The 24067-nt window shown below is 28.7% G+C and overlaps 2 protein-coding genes and 1 long non-coding RNA gene across 6 annotated transcripts; all 3 read left to right on the top strand.

Annotated features, from left to right (window-relative positions):
- The first annotated feature begins 848 nt into the window (after positions 1-848).
- LOC114422577 lies at positions 849-5466 on the top strand. Of its 4 annotated transcripts, none has more exons than XR_003668701.1 (6): positions 849-1088; positions 2234-2346; positions 2976-3038; positions 4758-4827; positions 5005-5072; positions 5444-5466. It is a non-coding gene; the product is annotated as an uncharacterized LOC114422577 (long non-coding RNA). The 4 variants fall into 4 exon arrangements; XR_003668699.1 differs by having other exon boundaries at positions 4340-4827; XR_003668698.1 differs by having other exon boundaries at positions 4298-4827.
- A 9397-nt stretch (positions 5467-14863) lies between these two features.
- On the top strand, positions 14864-16216 carry LOC114423095 (MLP-like protein 43). The gene is made up of 2 exons (XM_028389716.1): positions 14864-15135; positions 15712-16216. Exons 1-2 carry the CDS (start codon positions 14949-14951, stop codon positions 15981-15983), a joined length of 459 nt encoding a protein of 152 aa, XP_028245517.1. The 5' UTR covers positions 14864-14948; the 3' UTR covers positions 15984-16216.
- Positions 16217-18531: 2315 nt separating this feature from the next.
- On the top strand, positions 18532-21383 carry LOC114422608 (inactive protein RESTRICTED TEV MOVEMENT 2-like). The gene is made up of 2 exons (XM_028389054.1): positions 18532-18886; positions 19850-21383. Exons 1-2 carry the CDS (start codon positions 18757-18759, stop codon positions 21190-21192), a joined length of 1473 nt encoding a protein of 490 aa, XP_028244855.1. The 5' UTR covers positions 18532-18756; the 3' UTR covers positions 21193-21383.
- The last annotated feature ends 2684 nt before the right edge of the window (positions 21384-24067 follow it).

Raw genomic sequence — 24067 nt, 5'->3', positions numbered from 1 at the left:
TCACCATTCAATAAATAAATATTAAATCATCATTATATTTTAAAATTTCTACAAACTTATACCTACGGCTACTTTTACTTATGGATATAATTAACTGTAGATTAAATATAAATAATTTATTATTTTTAAAAATTATATTTTTTATTGATGTAAATATGTTTTGATTTTAATTTTAATATGCATAAATAATTATTAAGATTATTTACTAAATTTTTTATTTTATAGAAAAATATAAAATTTGTAACTTAGTTATAATATTTTATTTCAATGAAAAACAAATAAATTTTCCATAAAAACATTTTCAAAAACATATGCTAACTAACCCCTCTAGGTGTAGCCTCCTTTTTTATCTTATATTTTATTTATTATATGAAAATGAAAAAAAAAGAATAAATTATACTTTGATAAATCCCTAATGAGACAAAATCATTCTAATCCTGCGGTGGGTGATGTTGTTCAGACTTTGGATTAATTAGGGAAATAAATAATTTTTTTAAAAAATGATCATAAATGGTATTTTTTTAAATTACAAAAATAGATAAGTTATACTTTGTATACAATTTCATAATAAAGAAATCATATATCTAAATACGATTTTGCTTTTTATTTGCTTAAAACATTTTTCTTCTTCTGAAAATTGAAATAGTATGTTAAATTATGGTTTTAATTTTTTTTTCTTTTTTCTAATGAAATATATATTAAAATATGATTTTTAAATAACTATAAAAACATTAAAATTATATTTTAACATTAGATTTTAACTTTTAATAATAAAAAAATTAAAAAAGAGATGAACCGTATATACGTATATAACTTTAGTGTCATAAAGATAAATTGCTTGAGAGGGCTTAAAATTTGATTGCAGAATCGGAGGTCAAGCCAACCACTCAAAAACCCACCTGTGTGTTGTCACCGTTGCTTCAGTTATCGTGTCCATCGTCACCGCCGCTTCAGCTGCCATGTTGATTGTTGTCATCGCAGTTTGAGCTGAGAGCATTGTTTCGCCTACTCCCTTGCACTGCTGCTTCTTTCTCCTTCTTCTTCGCGTGTTTGGTCTCCTCGTGTCTTTGCGTCTTTCACAAAACCAGGTTTGAATCTCCCTTTCTTATGGTCATGTTTAACAGTATGCATTATCGTGTTTTTGTTTAGGGGTTTGAGATTGGGAGGGCTAGGGTTTTTGTTTTATTCGTGTTTAGGGGTTTAACAACATCATCGTTTCATTGAGATTGGGAGGGTTTGGGTTTGTGACATTCCTGAATTGGATCTGCAGAGTAGAGGCCACCCAAAAGCTTCTGTTGTCCACTTTCAAGTTTCATCTATAGTTGTGTTTTTGTAACTATTAGTTTTAGGAAGATAGCTTATCCTTATTCCTTTGTGTGTTCTTTCTCTTTTCCTTATTATGATCTTATTTAATAGAAATTACAAGTGTAATGATAGTTTCTACCAACTTTTGAACTTCATTGAAACAATTTGAACATACTCAAATCCAAAGCCATCTCTGCTTGCCATTGTTTGATGGATCAGTGAGATAAATTAATGCTATGCTTGTGTGAATTAATGCTTTTGAAATTAATGCTATGCTTGTGTGAATTCTTCAAATCTACGGATTCATTTTGGAGCAAGCTAAAGTCAAAGGCTGCTAGGAACAGACAGCAATGATTTTTTATGCTTGATCAATGATTCATTTTGGAGCAAGTTATGACATTGATTAATGATTTTTTAACTCTTATTTTTTATGCTTGATCTATCTTCCCCTTAAAGATTAATCAGACTAATCTGAAATGAAGTTATTGTTGATCATGTTAATAATTCAAATATTTTTTGTTTTTTTTTTTTTTTTGGTACTGGGGGAGAGATTAAGGAACTGGTTAAGGATTATTGTAGCAGAAAAGTTTTGTTATTATAGCATTTCCTGAGGGATTTGTTTTGTTAATCTATAAGCAGACATTTCTTGAGGAATCATTTTTTTTTTCTTTTTGAGTTAAATTAAGGATCAAACTCATATTCAATATTGAATGCACTTTGTAGCCAGAGAATCTTCTTCTGGACTCAAATGCTATTCTGAAAGTTACAGATTTTGGATTAAGTACGTATGCACAAGTAAGATTATATATATGCACACACACACGCATATCTGCCATACAATTAGCTTATGCATGTGCATGTTATGAATTTCTTCTGATTTGTCCATGAGAAACTATAAGTATTGAAACTTGAAAGCATCCCCTATTAGCTTCTACGACCTCCCATCCTCGAATACGTGGTCGCTCTGCAAGGGCGGCAGCGCCGCGCGAGCTCGGAGGACTGGAGGAGCTCTTGGAGGCGCCGCGCGACATCCCCTATTAGGTACATTTTTTTCTCCCTAAAAAAAGTACACATTTTCTTTTGTTGAATACATTCAAGTACATATAAACACACATGACACAACCCCACCCTCGGTATATAACAATCAAAATCTGCTATGGCATAACAATAGGACCAGAAAAATATGTGAAAACAAGTGGCTCAAATGATTAGGAGCAAGCATATTCTCCCAATTAAAGTCACCCATTGCATTATTCAGCATATATATTCTCCCAGTTACAAGTAAGTACAGTGAAAAAATTTCACAACTTAAAGTAAATAAATTCATATATATATATAAGGCAACTGAAGAAGCACATGCATAGAGGGGGAATATAAGGCAAAACCATACTAGTTATGATATATATCTTGTTTGGCAACCATGCGCCATGTAAGCATAAAGTATATAGTTATAGCTTTGAATCATTTATGTCTTTGTTGAGTTCCTTTGAAGTCTAAATTTGCCTTGTTTACTCATCTATTTAGAGAATATCAGGATAAGAGGCTACCAGCAGCATTTTGATTCTCTTTCTTTTTGAATGCCATGTAAATGTGAAGGGAATTCCTTTCTTCTTGATTCATAGAATAAGAGAAATCCTTCAATTCTTGATTCATCGTTACGCTGTTTTCAGGATTTTGTTACTTGAGGAAGCCCTGCATAAGTGTCATACTTAAGTTGCTGAGACTATTTATTAGTGAGTTTTGTATATTTAGTAGTATGCTAATTGTTAGAACGACTTTCTGATATTACTTGCTTTCTGATTGGTTCCTTATTCAATGTTCTTATGTGATACATGAGATACTAGTAGCATAATTTAAATAAAATCATGTTGTTAGTATAATTTGTTTTAAATTATGTGATAATAATAATAATAAATGTATGTTGAAAAAGTGTGTCAAATAATATATTACTATTTCCTTTCAAAAACATTAGTAAATGACACCAAATTCCAGGTCTTAGACATATGAGTAAAGACTATGAAGATATATAGTTATAATAATGGGGTCCTTGGGTAATTCTTTGTGACTTTAATGCTATTCTTTATGATTATGAAAAGAAAAGTGGATCTAAAAATGTAACTCATAGGGAAACTCAAGCTTTTCGTGGGCAGTAAAAATAAGTAACTTGATCTTGTACAAATCTTCATTGTTTTGAGCTTGATAATGTCAGGTAAGTAGGTTATTCTTAATATTACTCTCTTTGATGTTAAATCTACTAGGAGATTGATTAAGAACGAGTTTCATATGAAGAGTTTTATGGATTTCATCTTAGTAGCATTTTGATTTGTTAATTCATTTTCTCTCCAAAAATTGTTTTTGAAAAACCAAAATCAATTTAGTTTTAGCATAGTGAATTGACACTAGCTACAACAAATTTTCTTCTAAAAACTAAAACTCCACATATTTGTCACAACGAATTAACAGCTCATTACAGCCAATGAGTATAGAAATTTGTTGATTTCTTTATATTGCACATAGTTTTTGTCTATATGATAAGTCTTTATATTTATTATTTCTTTTCTACAAATTAGATTAAGTTCATTTGCATCTGAAGCATAACACACGAATAAAAATCCCAAGTCTTTTTTTTTTTTTTAATGTTGTGTGAGGCAAATCCAACTTCCATTTATTTCTTTTTTGTTGTTGATTTGTCCGCTAATTTGAAACCTTAACTAATTGTGCAGTGATTTTTCTAATAATGACTAGTAGATGGCAACTTTGAATCCTTCCCCTTTGTACTAAGTTTTTCTCATGAAATATCACTACAATACTATCTTATTAAAAAAAACTTAATATGCATATTATTATTTTAAAACTGATTTTAAATTTAGATAATTATTTTTTAATTTCATTCAATATATTTATACATAAATGATTTTCATATTTCACTACGGTTTAGTGAACTTTTATCATGTTCAAATATATTTATCTAACAACTTTTGGATTACTACAGTTTTTTAAACAAGTTTTGAAAACAACGAATCTGATTGCATAGGAAGTTCAAAGCTATGAAACATCGACACTGACACGGATACCGGACACGACACGGACACGGACATGGACATGTGGACATCTGTCAAACACATAAAATTCAACCCTGACACGGGCGTCGGTGTCGGTGTCGTGTCGGACACCGGACACGGCAAGGCGCTGGGGCGTCCGTGCTTCATAGGTTCAAAGACCTTCTTGCCTATAAATGAATTCTTCAAAGGCAGTTCTCTTGTCCTGAGGTTTCATGTTCTCACTTTTAAGGGTTAAGTGATTTGAGGATTCTGAGAACATGACTAGGCTGGTTAAATATGATTCAATTGGAGATATTTTCTATTTTTTTTTCCTTTTTTTTTTTCTTCCTTTGGAACATTGATCTCATGATTAACGATGTGGGTATTGCTGGATTAAAAAAAAATGTGTAGATGGGATTTGTTTCGAAAATCTTCCTGAGATTATTCAAGAAAAACTCCACCTTTCCCATTTGTCACCCAGGTAAGTGGTTTCCTTCGCATTTTTTATTTTATTTTTATTGTTTTGAAATTCCCTTTAAAATATAGATATATGTGAGTATATGTCATTTTATATTTTTTATAATCAGAATACTTTGTTTGTATGTTTTTCTAGATAACTGGTCAAAACTTCTGGCTTATTTTATGTTATTATTTTCAGGATGAATTTTCTAAGCAATTGTAGATTCAATTGTGATTCTCATGACAAAAAATTATCAAGATTTAATTGTAAGTTCTTATGAATATTTTTTCTCATTTTTTTATTTTATATTTTTTCAATTGATGCTCAACAACGATATAAACATTTTAAAAATATTTGAGTGAGTTTTGTCCATCTCACCTTCTCTTTTTTATTAATTTTGTTTTTTCTTATTAGATTTTTCTGTCTTCATAACTTTACATCTAGGTCGTTTTAAATTTTTACTATAAAACGTGAGTCTATAAATTGAATGCGGTTGAAAGAGTATGGTTGACATCGGTATGAAGAGATGAAAAAGAATAAATTAGACTTATTCATTTCTTTTTACTTACTTATTCTTTATTATTTTTCTTTGATTTACATTATAGACTAATGTTTTTCTTTAAATGTTGGCTTTTAGGATGTTGATGAGAAAAACTGAAACAAAATTTGCAAGGATTTGAGCTATATGGAAACGAGAGGCACAGCCAAATATAGGATAAAGGAAGAAATCTTTTTATTAGAGGTAGTAAAAGGTTGACAATTGTGTATCCCTCAGTTAGGTTATACTAAGTATCATTTTCTAAGAGATAAGTTATCACACCAGAGAGTAGAAAGTTGATGTGTGTGTGTATATATATATATATATTATAAAATTGAATTCATAATTAAATTGTTAGATTAAATGTTTCGAATGGACTACACGAATTCAAGTATAGAACTTTTCATTATGCTTTACCAAATGTTGATCTTTTCATTATGCATACTAAATATTGATGTTATTATTAACAAATAATTACAGTTATTGTTGCTATTATAAAAAAATTTCTTATGAAATATATTATTGTTATTATCAATAATTAATAATTACAATATTTAATTTTGATGGAGAGAAAAACTGGATAAATATGAAAAAAATTATTTTTTTTGTTTTTAAATTTGTGATCCCTTTTAATCTTTATATTTTCTTATTTAATGTTTATATTATGATCCCTTTGCATCCAAACAATCCACTTGGCTAAAATAAAATGCATAAAGGCATATAAATGAAACTCAAATAAAAATGTTGAATAACATGCGTAAGGCTTAAATTTCACGATTAAATTAAATTTCTATAATTTATGTTATAATATTGTTAAAATAAATATATTTGTTCCTTATTTAGTATCATCCGACTTATAAACTAATTTATAAAACATAAAACATGTGCATAAATATTCATGTAACACGGTTAAACATGTGATTTTTAACAATATTTTACCAAGTGAAAATGTTGTTAAAAGTTTTTAAAAACATTTAAAAAATATCGTTAAATATGAATAAATATTACTATTATCTTTTTATAATATTTTATTAGACATTATACATAACTCTGTCTTCTTTGAAGAGATTCTTATTATTTTCTGAGATAATTTACATATGATATGATAACAAATTAGTGAGTTTAAAAAGTAGAATTAGTGAGTTTAGAAGGAAGAACGGTATCATAAATTAAGTTTGAAAAAATGGATCAAATTAATTCTAATTAAAATTCTTATATAACTTAAAAATTTGAAATAAAAACATTCCAATATGTTAAGCATGAGGATCCTATGTGTTGCATCATTTTTCATTTTATTAAGCTTTAATACTCAATTTGATCCTTTAAATATTTTAAAGTGTTTAATTAGGTTTCAATATTTTAAAAAAAATTCAATCAAATTTTACAATTTTTAAAAATAATTAATCCAGTCCTTTCCGTCCAATAGAATCCGACAACGTTGAGTTACCGACAGTTCAAATTCATGAACAACGACTGTTTTCAACAACCACAATATTTATTATTATTATTTTAAAATTAAAAAATAAAACAAAATAAAATTTATAAAATTAAGTTTTAATCTTGAGTGTATTTATTATTATTTTAAAAAACAATGTAAAGAATGCATCCCTCCTCCACTGGGAATCCAAAGCCCCCATCGCCGCCACCAGCATCAAACTGTTTTCCTCGCAACACCCAAGTTACTTCTAGAACCTCTGTGTTTCGCAAATACACCCCACCCTAAACCACTTGCACATATTCTTCTCCCTTTCCCAAATCCATCTCAGAGAGAAAGAAAGAGAGTCTTTATCATCAATCATCACCCCCTTCCTTCCATTCCCCAACACACTTCTCAAGAACCCTAATTGAACGTTTTAATAAAACTAAAAGATGAAATTAAGAATTAAGTCTTCTATTAAAACCAAAAATAATTTTCTAATATAAAGGATATTTATTCAAGAGAAAATATGTTAGAATGAATAAGTATCGATCCTTTTAAATTTATTCAACTTAAAATATTTAACTAAAAAAATAGAGCATATTGTGATTCGAGTTAAAAATTAAGAACTAATAATTTTGTAAAAATATATACTAAATAATTAACATCATAAAGAAAAAAAAAACATCATTGAACTTTAAAAAGGTTTACGATTGTTTGAAATGTAAAAAAAAATAAAAAAAATCTGTAGTATTGCATAAAATAAATTGAGTTACATTTTACATCACATATGCATAGTACTTGTGGTAGGTTGTATGCATCTTTCCATTTTTTTTAGCTTGATTTCATTATCATTTTCATTGATTTTCTATTTTAGGACTTATTACTGTATTTGTTGCACGTGTTTTTGTTTTAGGTTTAAGTATTAACCAATTTTCTTCAATAACGAAAGAGAGGGATGAATTGAGTTCTTCTTAAAATTGTTCTGCGTACAATCTCTAATCTCAAAGAAATTAGTTATGTTCAAATATATGCTTTTATATATTTGATATAGTGAGTAAGATAGTTTATTTTCTTAAACCTTAACTGCCCCGCATACTTTCCATAACAACACTAATTATAATAAAGCAATTTGAAGAATAATGGTTCGAAGAAAATGCATTAAAATTTTTTATACTAGTTTGATCCATCTGATTTACATTCAGTATTCAATTCAAACTTAAATTTTTTTCCCCTAAGTAAAACAATTACAGAGAACTAGTTGATTATGTCACCACTCTTAACAATCCATAAAATGGACACCCTCCTTGAATCCTAAACTTAGCCACCAATTTAAAAAAAAAAAAAAAAACAGAAAGCCAGATAATTATCTGTCTAAAAAATATTATTAAAATATTTTGAAAGAAAATTAACAAGCGCGGGTCTTATGAGCTACAACATTTTTCATTTTATTGAATACTTAACTGAACTTATAAAAATCATACAAAAAAAAAAAAACTGAAATCATAATACTCCTTAAAAAACTAAAATTATAATATACAAAATTTATTGGAACAGAAAATAAGTTTTATAATAAGTATCATTTTCAAGTTATTTTAAATTTTATTTCAGTAAATTGTACATATACCAAAGACTATGATTCACTTGAAAAGAAGGAAAAACTACTTCTTTTAGTAATTATATTAAAATCTAACCTAACAATATAAATTATGTTAAAATTTGGATGATATAATCACAGAAAGATATAATGTCAAAAAGTTATATGATTTTTTAAAAAAATTTATATAATTTTTTATGTAATCACATAACATTAAATATTAATGATTCATATTTAATTATATGGTTACCTCATATGATATGTGAATTATAATTAACAAAAATAATAAATTTAACTTTCTTAGTTGTATAAAAAATTGTGTCAATTATTTCTAGTTTAAAAATATATAATTTATCATTTTAAAATCGTCTAATTTTATGATTTTTGTATTTACAAAATTTGAATTATCATAATAAAAAAACTGTCAGTTGTGTGTGTCAATTTGTTGTATCAAATTATAATTACAGGATAACGAGGATTGGTTTTAATCTTCGACCGTGAATCAAATAGAACTGCCTCTAATTAACAAGAAGAACAAAAAATATTAATTACTTGTAAACCGTGGTGTACCGTATCCCTATATGATTTAAATTATACAATATCTGAATAGAATAAAATAATTGATCGAACTCACGGTTTACATGGTTTAATAAGATATTGTCCCGTGTGTCTCGTGTTCGTGTATGATATAAATTATATAATGTCTGAATAGAATATAGTTATTGATGGAACTCACGCTATACGTGGTTTAATAAGTTATTCTGCCGGGTTTTCTGTCATTAAGAATGATAATATAAATTAAGATTATATTTATACTAAAAATATTTTTAACTTTGTAATTATGGTACTATTATTCGTTTGTCTTATAGCAAGTGTATAAAATATTTAAGAACCAAGTAAATATAAAAGTAATTTTTGTAACTTTTTTAAAAAATATTAATAACGTATAGTTAAACTTAGCATAAGGTGGGGCCAAAGATTAGAGTGAGAATAAATACAAAAAATTGAAATCTTTGTTTGGTGCGAATTCACCATTAATAAAATAGAACACACATTTTCATTTTTTTTGTCCTAAATTAAACTCATGGTGTCCTTCAATCCATTAGAAAAAAGATTAATCTCTTAATTTAAGTAAATTTTATATATGATAAAAATCGAATATAAATTTTTTCGTTAAATAAATTATTCACACTTATATAAACATATATTACAAGTAGATGCTGACTATCCATAAGTAGATATTTTTTTATGTATTAAAATAAGTAGATCAATGTGTAAAAGTAACCCTCCAAACACATATTTTCATGCCAAAATTTCCCATATATAAGAAGCCTGTATTCCATCGGCGGTAACAAGATTAGCACTTCCACAATGTAATGAAAAGCTAGTGACAAAAGCAATGCATTAGATAATAAATAAATAAAAAGTAAAGGGTCCCAACTTAAAAGGCCTAAAGTTGCCAAGGTCATTGTAATAGTTGCCAAGGGTCCATTTATTAATATTAGATTTCTACATTTTCTATCACTAATTCATTATTTTAACACTCATTCCTCCTTAATTTTGTTAGTTATGGATTTGGTAAAATTAACTAAAAAGTAGTTAATAGTTAGAAAATTTAACTTATTATAATTTAAGTGTTCATTAAAATTATCTTTTGAAGTAGCTGAAAAGTGTAAAATGATAAAAATAATAAAATCATGATTTATTTAAAAAAGATAATCAGAAAATTTAAAAAATATATTAAGGATAAAAATATAAAAAAAAATACAAAAAGTTAAAAGCTACAAACTATCATTTTAAAAAATATTAATTCAGGATAGCTCACAAGTAGTTATAATTTTTTTTTTATTTATCAAAATTTTCAATCAGGATAGCTCACAATTGTGATTAGGAATCACAATGGGTAGGATACTATAATATAGATCCTCATATCCGAGTTTGAAAAAAATACATGTACTCACCCCAATGTCTACGTAGGTAACAAAATCTTCGTTTTCCATACTCATTGGGTGCCTATATATACCTATAATCTCATTAGCTACCTACACTTTATTTATGTTTAAAGTCAAATAAAAGTATTAATTAAAAATTATTACAATTAAATTAAAAATTCATTCTTAAATAATCTAAACATAACACCGAATCATACAAACTTAATCTTAAATCATTCAAACATGATTCATAACCAAAAATTAGAAATATTGTCACTCTAAACTATCAATGTTCTAATTCTCAAACTTGATTAAGTCTAACAATAAACTTAACAATAAACTTAAAGAGATGTTAAAAGATATTATTTCACTGATAATTAGGGATTATTCTCATTATTATGCGTTATTATGTTTTTCTATAATTGTACTTACATTCATCTCTATCTCTATCTTATATACAAAGAAGGCCTTGACTGCCTGTTGTATCTCCTGTCGACACCTGTCCAATAAAAAAATAAAAAATTCTTCAATCCTTATTTTCCCACTTCAATCCACGTGTTCAGCCCCTTTTTGCTTTTTTTCTTTTCCTTTTCCTATTATTTTGCCCCTCCCTCCACGGGTTTTTTCATCTCTTCTTTTCCCATTCCCATTCTATTCTCATTCTCACTCCGTTCACCCTTTCCCATTCCCATTCTCTTCTGATCCCTTTCTCTCACTCCTCATTTCTTCTTCTTCTTCTATTCTTTTCTTTCTCTCTCATGAACTACAATGATAGAAGACGTGTGTTTCCTCTACAAGGTACTTCCTTTCTACTTCCTTATTGCTCTTTTTTACTGTCAAACCTGTATGTTTTTTTTTTCTTTTATGTGTTAATCCCTTTCTCTCACTTCTCACTTCTTCTTCTTCTTCTTCTTCTTCCCTCTTGAACTACAATAGTAGAAAACATGTCTTTATTTATGCAGAGAAAGTGGAATAACACATTAAAGCTGCAATTTTTATCTCAAAAAACCCAAGAGTACAGGTTCGTAAACACAAAAGGTTAAATTTTTTTGGGTGTTCTGCCTTTATTTTGTTTTTTGGCTTCTCGCAATACAAAAGTTTACATTTTTTTTGTGTTCCTGAGCCTTCTCCAACGTGCTCATTGCTTCCTATGCCCAGCTTTTTGTGTTTTCGTCCTTTTTTGGTGGTGTAATGGTTCAATATATTTTTTGGCATGTTGTATGTAGAGAAGGTGGAAGAACACATTAAAGTTGCGATTTTTATCCCAAAAACTTCATGAGTATAGGTTCGTAAATACAAAAACTTAAATTTTTTTGGGTGTTCTACCTTTATTTTGTTTACTACATGAGTACAGGTTCGTAATGACAGTGCTGAAGGTGTTGAAGAATAAAGGTGTCATTTTTTTTTGCTTTTTTTCCTAATTTCTTTTTTTAAAAAATTTATCTTCTGCCATTTTTGTTACAAGAGTTGTTGCTGATTTCTTTTTATTTCTATTCTATTCTTTTTCGTTTATTTTTTTAAAAATAATGTTCTCCCAACACTTTAAATGCACGGGCTAACAGCCAACACTTATATTTATCTCATATCTTTTTTTTCTGCATCTTGGTGTTTCATGCCTTAGTGTTTTCATGTTTCATGACTTAGTGAGATTTATATTATCCAATCTTGTAATTGTTTGATTCACATTTTTTAATTGTTCATCCTTTCTTTTATTCCTAACAATATCAAACAATGTTTAACATTAACACGTTACCTTAAAATCAAACTTTATTACCTACATGTAGCTCGACATTAACTATTCCAACTTTCTAATACTCAACTTGGAGTACCAAACCTTTTTCCTTTTTTAATTAAAAAAAAATTGTCTTCTCTATGGAGAGCATTGGTTTTTTTTCCACAGGAATTTTTTCCCTTATAAACAAGACCTTGACTGCCTGTTTAAGGTCATTGCGACACGTGGCAGACCCTTTTTATTTTTTTATAAAAAAAAACTTTGTCTTCTTTACGTAGAGCTTTGGTTCTTTTTTCCCACGGGAATTTTTTTCCCGCAGACAGAAGGTCCCAGCTATGTATCGGCATGGTGCATCGATAATTGTGCCACAATTAATGCACAACAGGTAGAAATGACTGAAATGAAAATAAAATAAGGAAATGCACGTATTTGGTGTGGTGATAACTGTGCCATAATTAATGCACGAAGAAACGAAGGAAAATGAAAAAAATAGAAATAGGAAGGGAAAGGGAGAAGCTTTTTGCAGTGCGAGAAATGAAGGGAAATAAAAAAATAGTTCAAATTGTATGACAATTCTTTTCGATGTTGATACAATTTCTTCCAGCAACGGCTTCCAAATTTGTATATGGTTCCAAAAAATATATTACGCTTCATCGGGGACTAGGAAAACGCACCCAACGGCAGGTCACCATCCACGATGGTGTGCCATCAATTGCTGACCCATGGTTTCAGTATCTTGATAAAAAAAAATTGATGGCCGAAGATGAAGTTGTCTTCTACTTCCAGTTTTATGACCATGCATGGGAGCTTTTGATCAGAAAACAAATTGAATGGGAGGAGGAGGACATCCACCTTGAAGACTGACTTCTTTTCATCTGCATGGAATCGTGATAGCAAATTTACTGAATTAAACTTGGATTGAAGCAACATTAACTACCTCCTCATATATTTATATACATTTGATTTTAAAAATACCAGTTTCATGATTTAAAATTTGTTCTTAATAAGCATTTGAGTCTTTTGTTCACATAATATTTATACCACTAACAGTAAAGTTCCAGCCCGTGCATCAGCACGGGATGGAAATAGGAATGGAAGGGGAGAAGCTTTTTGCAGTGCGAGAAATAAAAAAAATTTCAAATTGTATGACCATTCTTTTTGGTGTTGATACAGTTTCTTCCAGCAACGGCTTCCAGATTTGTATGTGGTTCCAAAAAATATGTTACGCTTCAGCGGGGCCTAGGAAAATGCACCCAATGGCAGGTCCCCATCCACGATGGTGTGCCATCTATTGCTGACCCATGATTCCAGTACCTTCATGAAAAAAAATTGATGGCCGAAGATGAGTTTGTCTTCTACTTCCGGTTTGATGACCATGCATGGGAGCTTTTGATCAGGAAAGATATCGAATGGGACAAGGAGGACATCCACCTTGATGACTGACTTCTCTTCAATGAACAAATTTATTTTGTATTTTTAAACAAACAAACTTAAATACCTTACGGTGTTGAACAATCTTTTCTTTTGTTATCATCCAACAATGTTAGTATTTTTATCCCTCTCACAATATCATTTTAAAACCCGCACTACTTGCCACGTTATTTACATGGAATCATGATAACAACGTTTGACATGCGTATCCAACAATATATTAACTACCTCCTTACATAATTTACAATTTGTTCTTAATAAACATCTGATATATCCTCGATCTGTTGTAATTACAATCACCAATTACTCATTCCTTTAAAAAAACTATCTACACAATATTTATACCACTTACAGTAAGACGTCAGCTCGGATGATATGCAATTTACTTTATTATGTTTTTTCTCGTACATGCTTCCTATTATTTGCCCAATCGTTGCTACTTTGGGGATTTTAAACGAAAATCCATGGATGTGAACTTCCACTTCTTTGTCTTGCATTTGTTTTTATTTTTCCGTTGGGTGACCTTTGTGAACGTGTTAATTTTGTTTTCCTTTTTTCCCCGTTATCCATTCCTTAATGATGCACGAAAATATGATAATACTAATGTTTATCTTTACATATTCATTCTATTGATTGTTGTTTAACAATACAATTGATGACTGAAACTTTTAATACACACTCAAACTTGGTTTATACATCCAGAAACATTTTTTATAACTTTTTTTATTTATTGTTTGAATCTATCTCTTTTGATGATCATCTTTGTTTTCAATTTTTATTTATTTTCTAGGTTTGTTTCATATTATTTCCTGCAATTTTTAAAAGTTTGCAACACAATCAAACCTTTTTACAAACAATTTACATAGTGTTTATGTCACTTACAGTAAAATGTCGCCCCATGTATCGCATGTGCATTTAGCTAGTTATAAATAAGAGCAAATTAGAGAGATCGATATTCTTAAAAGGATCTAGAAAAAATTTACAGCATTGAACAATTTTTCTCACGCCACTTTTTGCTTAGTCGACAATCACGTTCAGGAATATCTCCTAAAAAATTTAGGACTAGTTGACTATTGCGAAAGGGTGAAACTATTTGTAATTTAAATTTGTGCAATAATCCTTTTAAGTCCCATCATGATATTGTGGTGTACTTCTACCACTTTTACTTGAAAAAAGAATATCATACTAAAAATTTAAAATGATAAATAATAAATACGAATTACATACTAATAAAATTAAAAATTAAATTACATACTAGCAATTTTATTTCTTACATACTAAATAAATTTATTAAAGAATTCTCAAAAGATTTGTTTAGCTACTTTCCTTTTTTGTTGGTTATCGCAAGTGATTCCATAATTTTATTAGTGTTGTCAGGAATTGGTAAATGATGTTCTATAAAAGTAGGACAAGGAGGCAATGTTCTTCCTCACCCTCATCCTTGTTCTTTCCATTGATTTCTTGCTTCTATATATTACTTGCTTCTTTTCTTGATCATGTCCCTTGCTGGTAAAATCAGCTCTGAAATTGGTGTTCAGGCAACCGCTGCAAAGTGGTTCAACCTCTTCACAACACAACTTCATCACGTTCAAAATCTTACTGATAGAATTCATGGAACCGAGCTGCATCATGGTGAAGACTGGCATCACAATGAGTCGGTCAAGCACTGGACTTATACCATAGGTAATTAATATGCAGACGAAAATGATGGGTAGATTATTCTTTTTTCCTAAGTTTAAATATATATTTCTAGTTTCTATAATTCTAACTAGGTTTAGTTTTAACTCTTATAGTTTTAGAATTATAAATTTCTATATTTTAAAAGTTTAATAAGCCATAACTCTTTTGGTTTTGGAATTATCGGTTCTTGATATGACGACTAAAGCCAAAATATACACACGATGGTGATATTAATTTCTAAACGAAAATAAATTATATAAAGGGATGATTAAGATCAAAATTGAAATATTTTTTTTTTATAAATGTAGAGAAATAATGAGCACACTTTTCCAATACATATTTTATTATTTTCTGAAATATATTATTAATTACAATTTTTTTAGGTCTAATTAGTTTCACACTCATAATTTTATGATTTTCAATCAATTTTAACTAATGAAAGAGAGTATGTGAGAATTGAGAAAGAATTTATTAGAGAGAGAGAGAGTTCTTAAAACTCCTCATAAACTTTTTTTTTTCTTTTTGTATAATTCTTGTACAATGTTTTTGTTATGGTCTTGATTGCTTATGAAACAACAGATGGCAAGGTTACAACTTGCAAGGAGAGTATTGAATCCGTTGATGAAGAGAACAAAACAATCAACTACAAGCTCTTCGATGGAGACATTGATAATCAGTTTAAGGTCTTTAAGCTCATCTTTCAAGCGATTGATAAGGAAAATGACAGTGCTATTATCAAATGGACAATTGAATATGAGAGGATTGGTGAGGAAGTTGATCCTCCATATGGCTACATTGAATACGTCCACAAATGCACTAAAGATATTGATGCTCATCTTCTCAAGGCATAACTCCAAATAAACAATATAATTAAAAAGAAATAATGGACTTTGCCTTATTATCTTTATAATCGAGAAGGATATGCTTGCTAAGTCCTTCGATTGTATGAAATAAATTTGGATATGCGTGTCGGTGATGTCAACTGAAGTGTGTTGAATTATATGTTAAAGAGCTCCATGTGATGCTGATGCATATAAATGAATATTTCCACTTTAAGAAATATATATTTTTATGTTGTGTTTTATATTGTCTCTGAATGTTTCAATTAAGTTTGATTCACCAAATCTTCACCAGCTCGTGGAAACGCATTAACGACACGTTCAGGAATTTATTGTATGTTAAAGGGGTCCATGTGATGCATATAAATGAATATTTCGGAAATATATATTTTTATGTTGTGTTTTATATTGTCTCTGAATGTTCCAATTAAGTTTGATTCTCCAAATCTTCACCAGCTCGTGGAAACGCATTAACGTCACGTTCAGGAATTTATTGTACCCGTTTCCAATCGAAACTTCACATTTTTTTATTGTAAGGAATCAAATATAAATATAAATAATTTAAAATAGCTCACATTCTATTTAACTAATTGAATATTATGTGAATAAAATAAAATATTTTATGAAACTCAAAGTTGAACATGTTTTAATAAGTTATTCTCCCTGTTCTTTTTATTTGCGTATCCAGGAGGAAAACATAGATTAAAAAGTGTGACTAACATGTAGTTAGTTTTTTACATTCATAACATATAGTTAGTTTGAGTACAAGTAAGTTCGAATCTTATTTTTAGTAAAATTTTAGATTTGAGCCTCATAAATTTTATTGTAAGTATTTGAGAACCCTTTAAATAGTTAGACAGTTTTCTAGCAGATATTAGCCAAAGAAAAATTTGAAAAATACTTCATATTATTAACACGGTGAGCAAAGAAAAAAAGAAAAGAAATGTAACCAATATTTTGATCACTTAAACGTAATTTTGGTGGTACTATTTTTTAAAATTATTATCTCTTATTTTAAATAGAAATATTTAGTTCTTTTATTTTTTTTAAATTCACAATTTTAATTTTCTTATCCTAAAATAGAGATATTTAATTAATTTTTCATTCTTGTAAAATTTATAATTTTAATCATTGAAAATATTAACTATATATTAACATTGATCACAACTTAAATTAAACAGTATCACATCATTAAATTTAAACTATCTCAGATTAATTTCTTATCGATCAATGTTTTTTGAATTTTATGGAATCATCAAAATTATAAATTTTATAAAATTGAATGATTAAAAGTCTCTATTTTAAAATAAGAAATTAAAATTATGAATTTTAAAATATAGGAGGATTAAATGTTTTTTTTAAGAGAAAGATCAAATTCTAAATTTTAAAAAATAGGAAGAATAAACTTGTATTTTAAGTCTATTTTTATTTATATAATTTTTTTAAAAATTATATTTTTATATCAGAAGTAGCTGACATTGTGGGAGCAAATTATGAAAACTTCCAGCGAAATCCATCTAACAGATATTACGGGAGTTGCATGCTGTCACGTTAATATGCATCTGGCAAATCAAAACGAAGTAATTGAAGCAACTGTGAAATGTGTGTCACCATGCCAAGGTGATGTGCTTCAACAAAAATAATGGAGAGCACAGCGCAGAAACAAAGTACCGTTGATATGTTCTTAAATCCTCAACGGTGCAAGTACATGTTGGCAGTGTAAACACGTAGAGTTGAATTGGTTCGAGTTTTTTTAATTTTATTTTCCTTATAACATCAATCAAACTAATCCTATCATATTTGGATCGGTGTCAATCTAGGTGATCAGATTTATTAATTAAATCATAGAAAAATTAAAAAACTAAAAATATAAAATCATTATAAAGTGAAAGAAAATTAGTTAATACTTTCAAAAGTTAAAAGAATTATACAATATACAAAAATAGCTCAAATAACAATTTGATACTTATAAAATATATTTTTTTAATTTAAATCCTTTAAAGTTTTTTTTATAAGTCCCTATAAAATTTACTTTTAATCATTATTCTCAAATAACAAGGTTAACTAATAATATAATCACGATATTAATCATCCATTGATTTATCACCTCATCAAAGATTTCACAAGATAATTATGCATAATTTTTTATGATAAATTAAATTTTTTAGTTTTCATTTTTTAAAAATATTTAATGACATCATAATAGTTGATGAAGATTAAAAATACAGTGTAATTAAAAAAAATACATATAGCTACTTTGTCATATTTATTGACAACGTCTATGAATTATAAACGTCATTGTTACGTTATTAATAAATGTTGTTATTTGATAATAAATACTAAAACAAAATAATTTAAATTTTACGGGACTAGAAAAAAAATAAAGGACTAAAATAAAAAATAGGACCAAATTGTTTTAATCCTATATGATGTACATGAATATTGCATGGGTAGCATATTTTAAGTGTGTGGGCAAAACAAAGAACAATTATATTATACTTTCATAGCCGAAGAAGTTATTCCTTGTATATAATTCAAGCTCAGCAAGGAAGGAAAACCCAACCTAATTTCATCAACAAACCAAAGCATACATGCAAACAAGGAATTGTCTCTTAGACAAGAAAACCGGTTAATCATAACAATCAATATCCACACCTTATATAAACATAGTTACAACGAAAATTGAAGCCAAACAAATTCAATTCAAAACATCAGCCATAAATAAGTGAGTTATAAAAACTATAAAAAAAAGTCCTATTTAGCTTTATAACACGTTCTAGAGCTTATGGATTTCAGGCAAAGAGCTCCAACTTTCCGTCCACAACTTTCTGTTCGTCGCGTGTACGAGACTTTGGAGCCACGATCGGAGACAAAAGAACTTCCAGAAGCTTATCTTCTGCGTGTTTATATTCCTGGTTTGAAATTTTGATATGCTTTTTTTTTTCTTAATTGATGCTTTTCTTTTTCAATTATAAAAAATAAAATGTGTTTCTTCTTCTTTTATTAATTAATAAAAGAAGAAGAAGATGAAGAAACACATTTCTTTGATGTCTAAATTCAGATCTTAACATTTTAATTTACATTCTTTAATTGTGTTTATCATCTTATATCCTAAGAAAAAACAAAGAAATGTAAATTGACAATACTTAATTTTTAACGGAAGATTGTACTAATTATTTTGAACTATAAAATTAATTCAATTGATGCAAGGCGGTTTAAAATACAGTGCTATTTTATATACCTTCTACTTGTTTACATTCCTGGTTTGCAAATTTTATATACTTGTTTTCTTACTTGATTTTCCTTTTCAATTATAAATAAATAAATAAATAAATATTATAATATAGATTGAGTTTACTCTTTAATTATTTAGTAAAATGCATATAAGATTTACTTATAATAACAGGAATGTGTCAAAATAATATATCATACAATTCATGAATAAAATTGCTTCCGAGAGTACGCTGTAATAATTGTTAATTCACTTCTGAATAATCAAATAATTCCTAACAATTCAACTTCTCCTCATTTTTATTATAAATTTGCAACATTAATTCTCACTATTTTCGGGGGGGAAAAGGTTTCAATATGAATATATAGTTGACATTTAATAATTCGAAATTGATTTCATCAAAATCAATTTTATCAAAATTAACTCAAACATATGCTACATCAGCAAAAGGTTTAGTTTAATTGGTTGAGTAGAGAATATAAATCTTATAAATTTTTTTGGTATTGTATTTAATTCCTACGAATAAAAAAATTATATATTTATCTTAAAATTTGGTGGTTTATAAATCTGTTTTTAATTTTTTCCCTTTTTCTGTAAGTAGCATTTTTGTCGAACTAATAACACCTTTCTCCCTTGCTTTTTACAGGTTTTCCAAGGGAGAATGTAAAGATTACATATGTGGCCTCTTCAAGAACGGTGAGGATTACAGGAGAAAGGCAACTTCAAGGTAACAGATGGCACAAAATTGACAAATCATATCCCATTCCTGATTATTGTGAGGCAGAGGCACTTCAAGGTAAGTTTGAGATTCCAATTCTCACCATTACAATGCCAAAAAAGGCCACTTCACAAGCTGCTACTAAACAACAAGAAGTGGGAACATCCCAAGAGAAAGGTGCAGTAGTAGCTGAACCAAAGCCTCAAGAAAAAGTCCAAGAGACCACTTCAGCACCACAACCTACAACAACTACTAAAGTGGAAGAACCAATTGAAGAGAAGAAAAGTGCATCACCAACAAGCCCTGATTTAAAGGCACAACAAAAAAATGATACTTTTGAAGACACACCATCTCAAAGCCTTTCAAAACCAATTAAGGATCAAAAGGGTCAAGAGGAATTGGTGCCAAAACCCACACCAACACCAACACCAACACCAAGGGCAACTACAATGCAAACATATGAAAAGGCTCAAAAGGGTCAAGAGGAAGAGGAGGTTGAGTCAAAGTCAACACCAACAATGCTAACCAAGGCCAAAACAGCTGAAAGACCACAAAAGGGTGAAGAGGAATTTGAAGCAAAGCGAACACCAACAATGCTGACCAAAGTCAAAACAGCTGAAAGACCCCAAAAGGGTGAAGAGGAATTTGAAGCAAAATCAACACCAGCAATGTTGACCAAAGCCAAAACAGCTGAAAGGCCACAAAAGGGTGAAGAGGAATTTGAAGCAAAACAAACACCAACAATGCTGACCAAAGTCAAAACTGCTGAAAGACCCCACAAGGGTGTAGAGGAAGAAGAGTCAAGACCTTCAATAACAAATGTTACAAGGAAGCCATCAGTTAAGGAGCAATTGGAGGAAAAGAAGACAGAGGAAACAAGTGCTGAAGATGCAAAGAAGGAAAGGATCTCAAATAAGGAAGTTAAAGAGGAATCTTCTGAGTCAAGAAAGCCTATGAAAGATAAGGAGGAGGGTGATTTTGAAGAGAAAGAAACCAAGGCAGAAAAATTGTTAGCCAAGGAAGCAGAAACTTCTGCCCCAAAAGTTCAGAAGAAAAAGGAAAAGCAATCCAGCAACAGAACTAATTCCAAAAGGAAAGGGAAGAGTGAAGACAATGCAATGGAAAAGGTTGGTCCTGTCTCCCAGGTTTTCACCAAAATAGCAGAAGGGATATGGAATGAGGAAGAGAAAAAATTAGTTGGAAATATTGGTGCTGCAGTTTTGGTCATTGCTGCATTGGGATATTATGTATCTTATAGGTTTGCCTCTTGAGGGAGAACCTAAAACAAGTTATTTTCAACGCATCCTTTCTCACACATGTACATGAATCATAAACTGTAACTCAAATCAGAGGGGAATAAAGAGTGTATGCAATCTATAATTCATATTTCATGTTCTATACGACCGTCAACTAAGTGGTAAATATTCATATATATATCATTCAGACATGGGATTATATTGAATTTGACATGAATTTGTTATTTAAATTTTGTTATTGATAATTTTCTATTTGAGAAATAATAGTGACACTTTATTTCTAAGACTATTATTGATTAGAATTTATTGAAATTATTACTTTTAATAGATTTTATTTCTAATTTAATGATTTTTTCTTCTGATTTATATTAAATTGATTTATATTAAATGAGAAATGAAACCTATCAAAATTGATGATTTTTAATAAATTTTAAACAATTATAAAAGGAATAGATTCCTCATAAAAAGAAATTACATTATCAATCTAGTTAAATTAAATTCTTTAAGAAATTTCGGTAATTTGAAGTTACCAACAACATACAAAAACAGCTTAATTCATTATAGGTGAGAGAATAATTCATGTAAAGATTTGATAAGCTTTCGCAACTAGTCAACTACATCTCTAATCCGGACCAATAAAAAATTCAATATAATCCAGACTTAAAATTTCTGTAATCAAAATAAATTAAGCTATGACTATACTGCAGAAAAAAACAATATATATTCACGTAACTCGGTGCAAAGTCACCAGATAAAGATGTTTCCAAAGGTCCAAATTTAACACCTACTACCTCACATAGTATGTATAGTTATCATCTTTAAATATATTTCTACTTTTTCTTCCCCAAAAATTATGTACTTCCAGCAATTTCACATGCATCGACTAGTTCACGGGGGAATACTGGTTTGTCAAGTCTGATAAAAAGAACAACATCAAGTGTTTTTTAGAAATTATGGTAAGGACCAACTCATTTAAAAGCTCAAGTTGGTAAGAGAAGAGGCTTACGAAATTATTGTCTGTTTTATATATCACAAAAACACCCTCGAGCAACAGCCCTTTGAACTTGTATTATTTATTTTTTATTTTGATCCATTGGAATCAATGACAATTATAATTTGAGCAATCAAATAAAAAAATTTGGCATCACACTTTAACTTAAAACTTTAAAGCTTAGATTTATGAGTTTTTTCCTCATTTATATGATGTTCAATTTTTTCATTTTTACTTGATGTGGGACTTTACCTCACATTTCTACTCCAACAAATAAAATATAGGGTTGGACTTAAGAAGGCTAGCACTATGAACCAGGCTCTATTATTGAAAGTTGGGTGGAATTTGTGCACCAAACTAAATGCTCTTTAGGTTAATTAAAGTGGTCTGCTCGAAATACAAATATGGAGATGATGTCTTGCTTATAATTGATGTGTAAGCCAGGTTCAAACCTTTGGCATGGAATTGTCAAACAGTGGGATAGTTTAGTGCCCACTACAACAAATTATGTTTTTGCAACATTAAAAAAATATCACCAAAATATGAATAAATGTTGCATCAAAGTTTGTCATATTTTATCAATGTATATATTTCATATTAAAGGTTTTTTAACAACATTTTTTCATACTAATAATAACATTTATAAAAATGTTACTATAGACTTTTTAATTAGCAACATTTTTTTATACTAATAATACCATTTAGCATTTTTAGTAATATTTTTTCAATACATAGGCAACATTCAAAAAAATTTTTTGCTAAAAAGGCTTTTAGAAATATATTTTTTAATACATAGGAAACATTTTAAAAAATTTGCTAATATATATGTTAAATGTTACTAATTTACTTTTTTCTATAATACGATATAATTTCAATTTTGTAATATTTTAACATTTTACACTTTGATATGTATATGAAGAATTTGATATCATCATTATTATTAAAGAATCTAGTGTTAATTGCCAAAATGGATAGAGTATCGAATAAGTGGAACTAATAAAAGAGAGAAAATATTACACCCAACAGAAAATAATAAAATAAAGTAATAAATGTATTTCATTCTTGGTACCATGTTCACTAATGATGGATTTAAGCCCAACATCAGTTATAATGAGAGAAAATTTTCAGATCAAGCATTGAGGATGATAGAGTAAATGGAATCTCTCAAAAACAATTTTGTATAAACTCTACAAATACCATGTTGAGTCGCAATACAAGTTCACAAATAATAAGTGAGCACAAATTCTTTCTAAAGTACTAAACAATAGGAATCAACTTCTGCTACCTAACTTCTTGTAGTTCAAACTTCCAAGACTGCAAATAAAAAAAGTCCAAAACATTTTAAAAAAACTACCCTATATGCCGGAACAATACTAAAATGTTTGCTTGTAGTCAAAACCCAAATAAAAAGCAATAACAACATAAATATAGTTGGAATAGATCATACATAAAGTTAACATCATTAATTTGCTAGGGAATGACAACTAGAGAGTAAACCATCAGAGACAACCAAATCAAAATTAAAATGAACATATCAAAACTCATGGTCCCCTGCATTTTTCTTTTATATGCACAACTCATTATAAAAAGATTTTATTATATTTATGATGCACACGTATGATTATGATTATGAACAACTTTGTATTAAAAATGATATACTAAAGAAATTAAACAGGGTAAAAAAAGACACTCAATTAAAATGTTCAACAAAAAAATTAGAAACATAATAAAGTGAAGTAAATTCACCTCTCAGCTTGCTTCTTGACTTGAAGAAGCATTTATCACATTCTAAATTTCTAAAAAAAGCAATAAAGGAATAAAAAATAATAAGTTTATACATGAGTCAAGTGTAATATAACAAAATGAAACCATCAAGATGCATTTTGACTTAGGCTTCTT

This window comes from Glycine soja, chromosome 8 (assembly GCF_004193775.1).
Source record: "Glycine soja cultivar W05 chromosome 8, ASM419377v2, whole genome shotgun sequence".
In the NCBI taxonomy this organism is placed as follows: Eukaryota; Viridiplantae; Streptophyta; class Magnoliopsida; order Fabales; family Fabaceae; genus Glycine; species Glycine soja.
The sequence above is the reverse complement of the archived record's forward strand: the minus strand, read 5'-3'. Positions and strand labels throughout refer to the sequence as shown.

Excerpts from the sequence above, each read along its gene's own strand:
- LOC114423095 (XM_028389716.1), top strand. The coding sequence starts at position 14,949 with ATGTCCCTTGCTGGTAAAATCAGCTCTGAAATTGGTGTTCAGGCAACC. Across the intron at positions 15,136-15,711 it reads GCACTGGACTTATACCATAG|ATGGCAAGGTTACAACTTGC; the intron begins GTAATTAATATG and ends ATGAAACAACAG.
- LOC114422608 (XM_028389054.1), top strand. The coding sequence starts at position 18,757 with ATGGATTTCAGGCAAAGAGCTCCAACTTTCCGTCCACAACTTTCTGTT. Across the intron at positions 18,887-19,849 it reads TCTGCGTGTTTATATTCCTG|GTTTTCCAAGGGAGAATGTA; the intron begins GTTTGAAATTTT and ends TGCTTTTTACAG.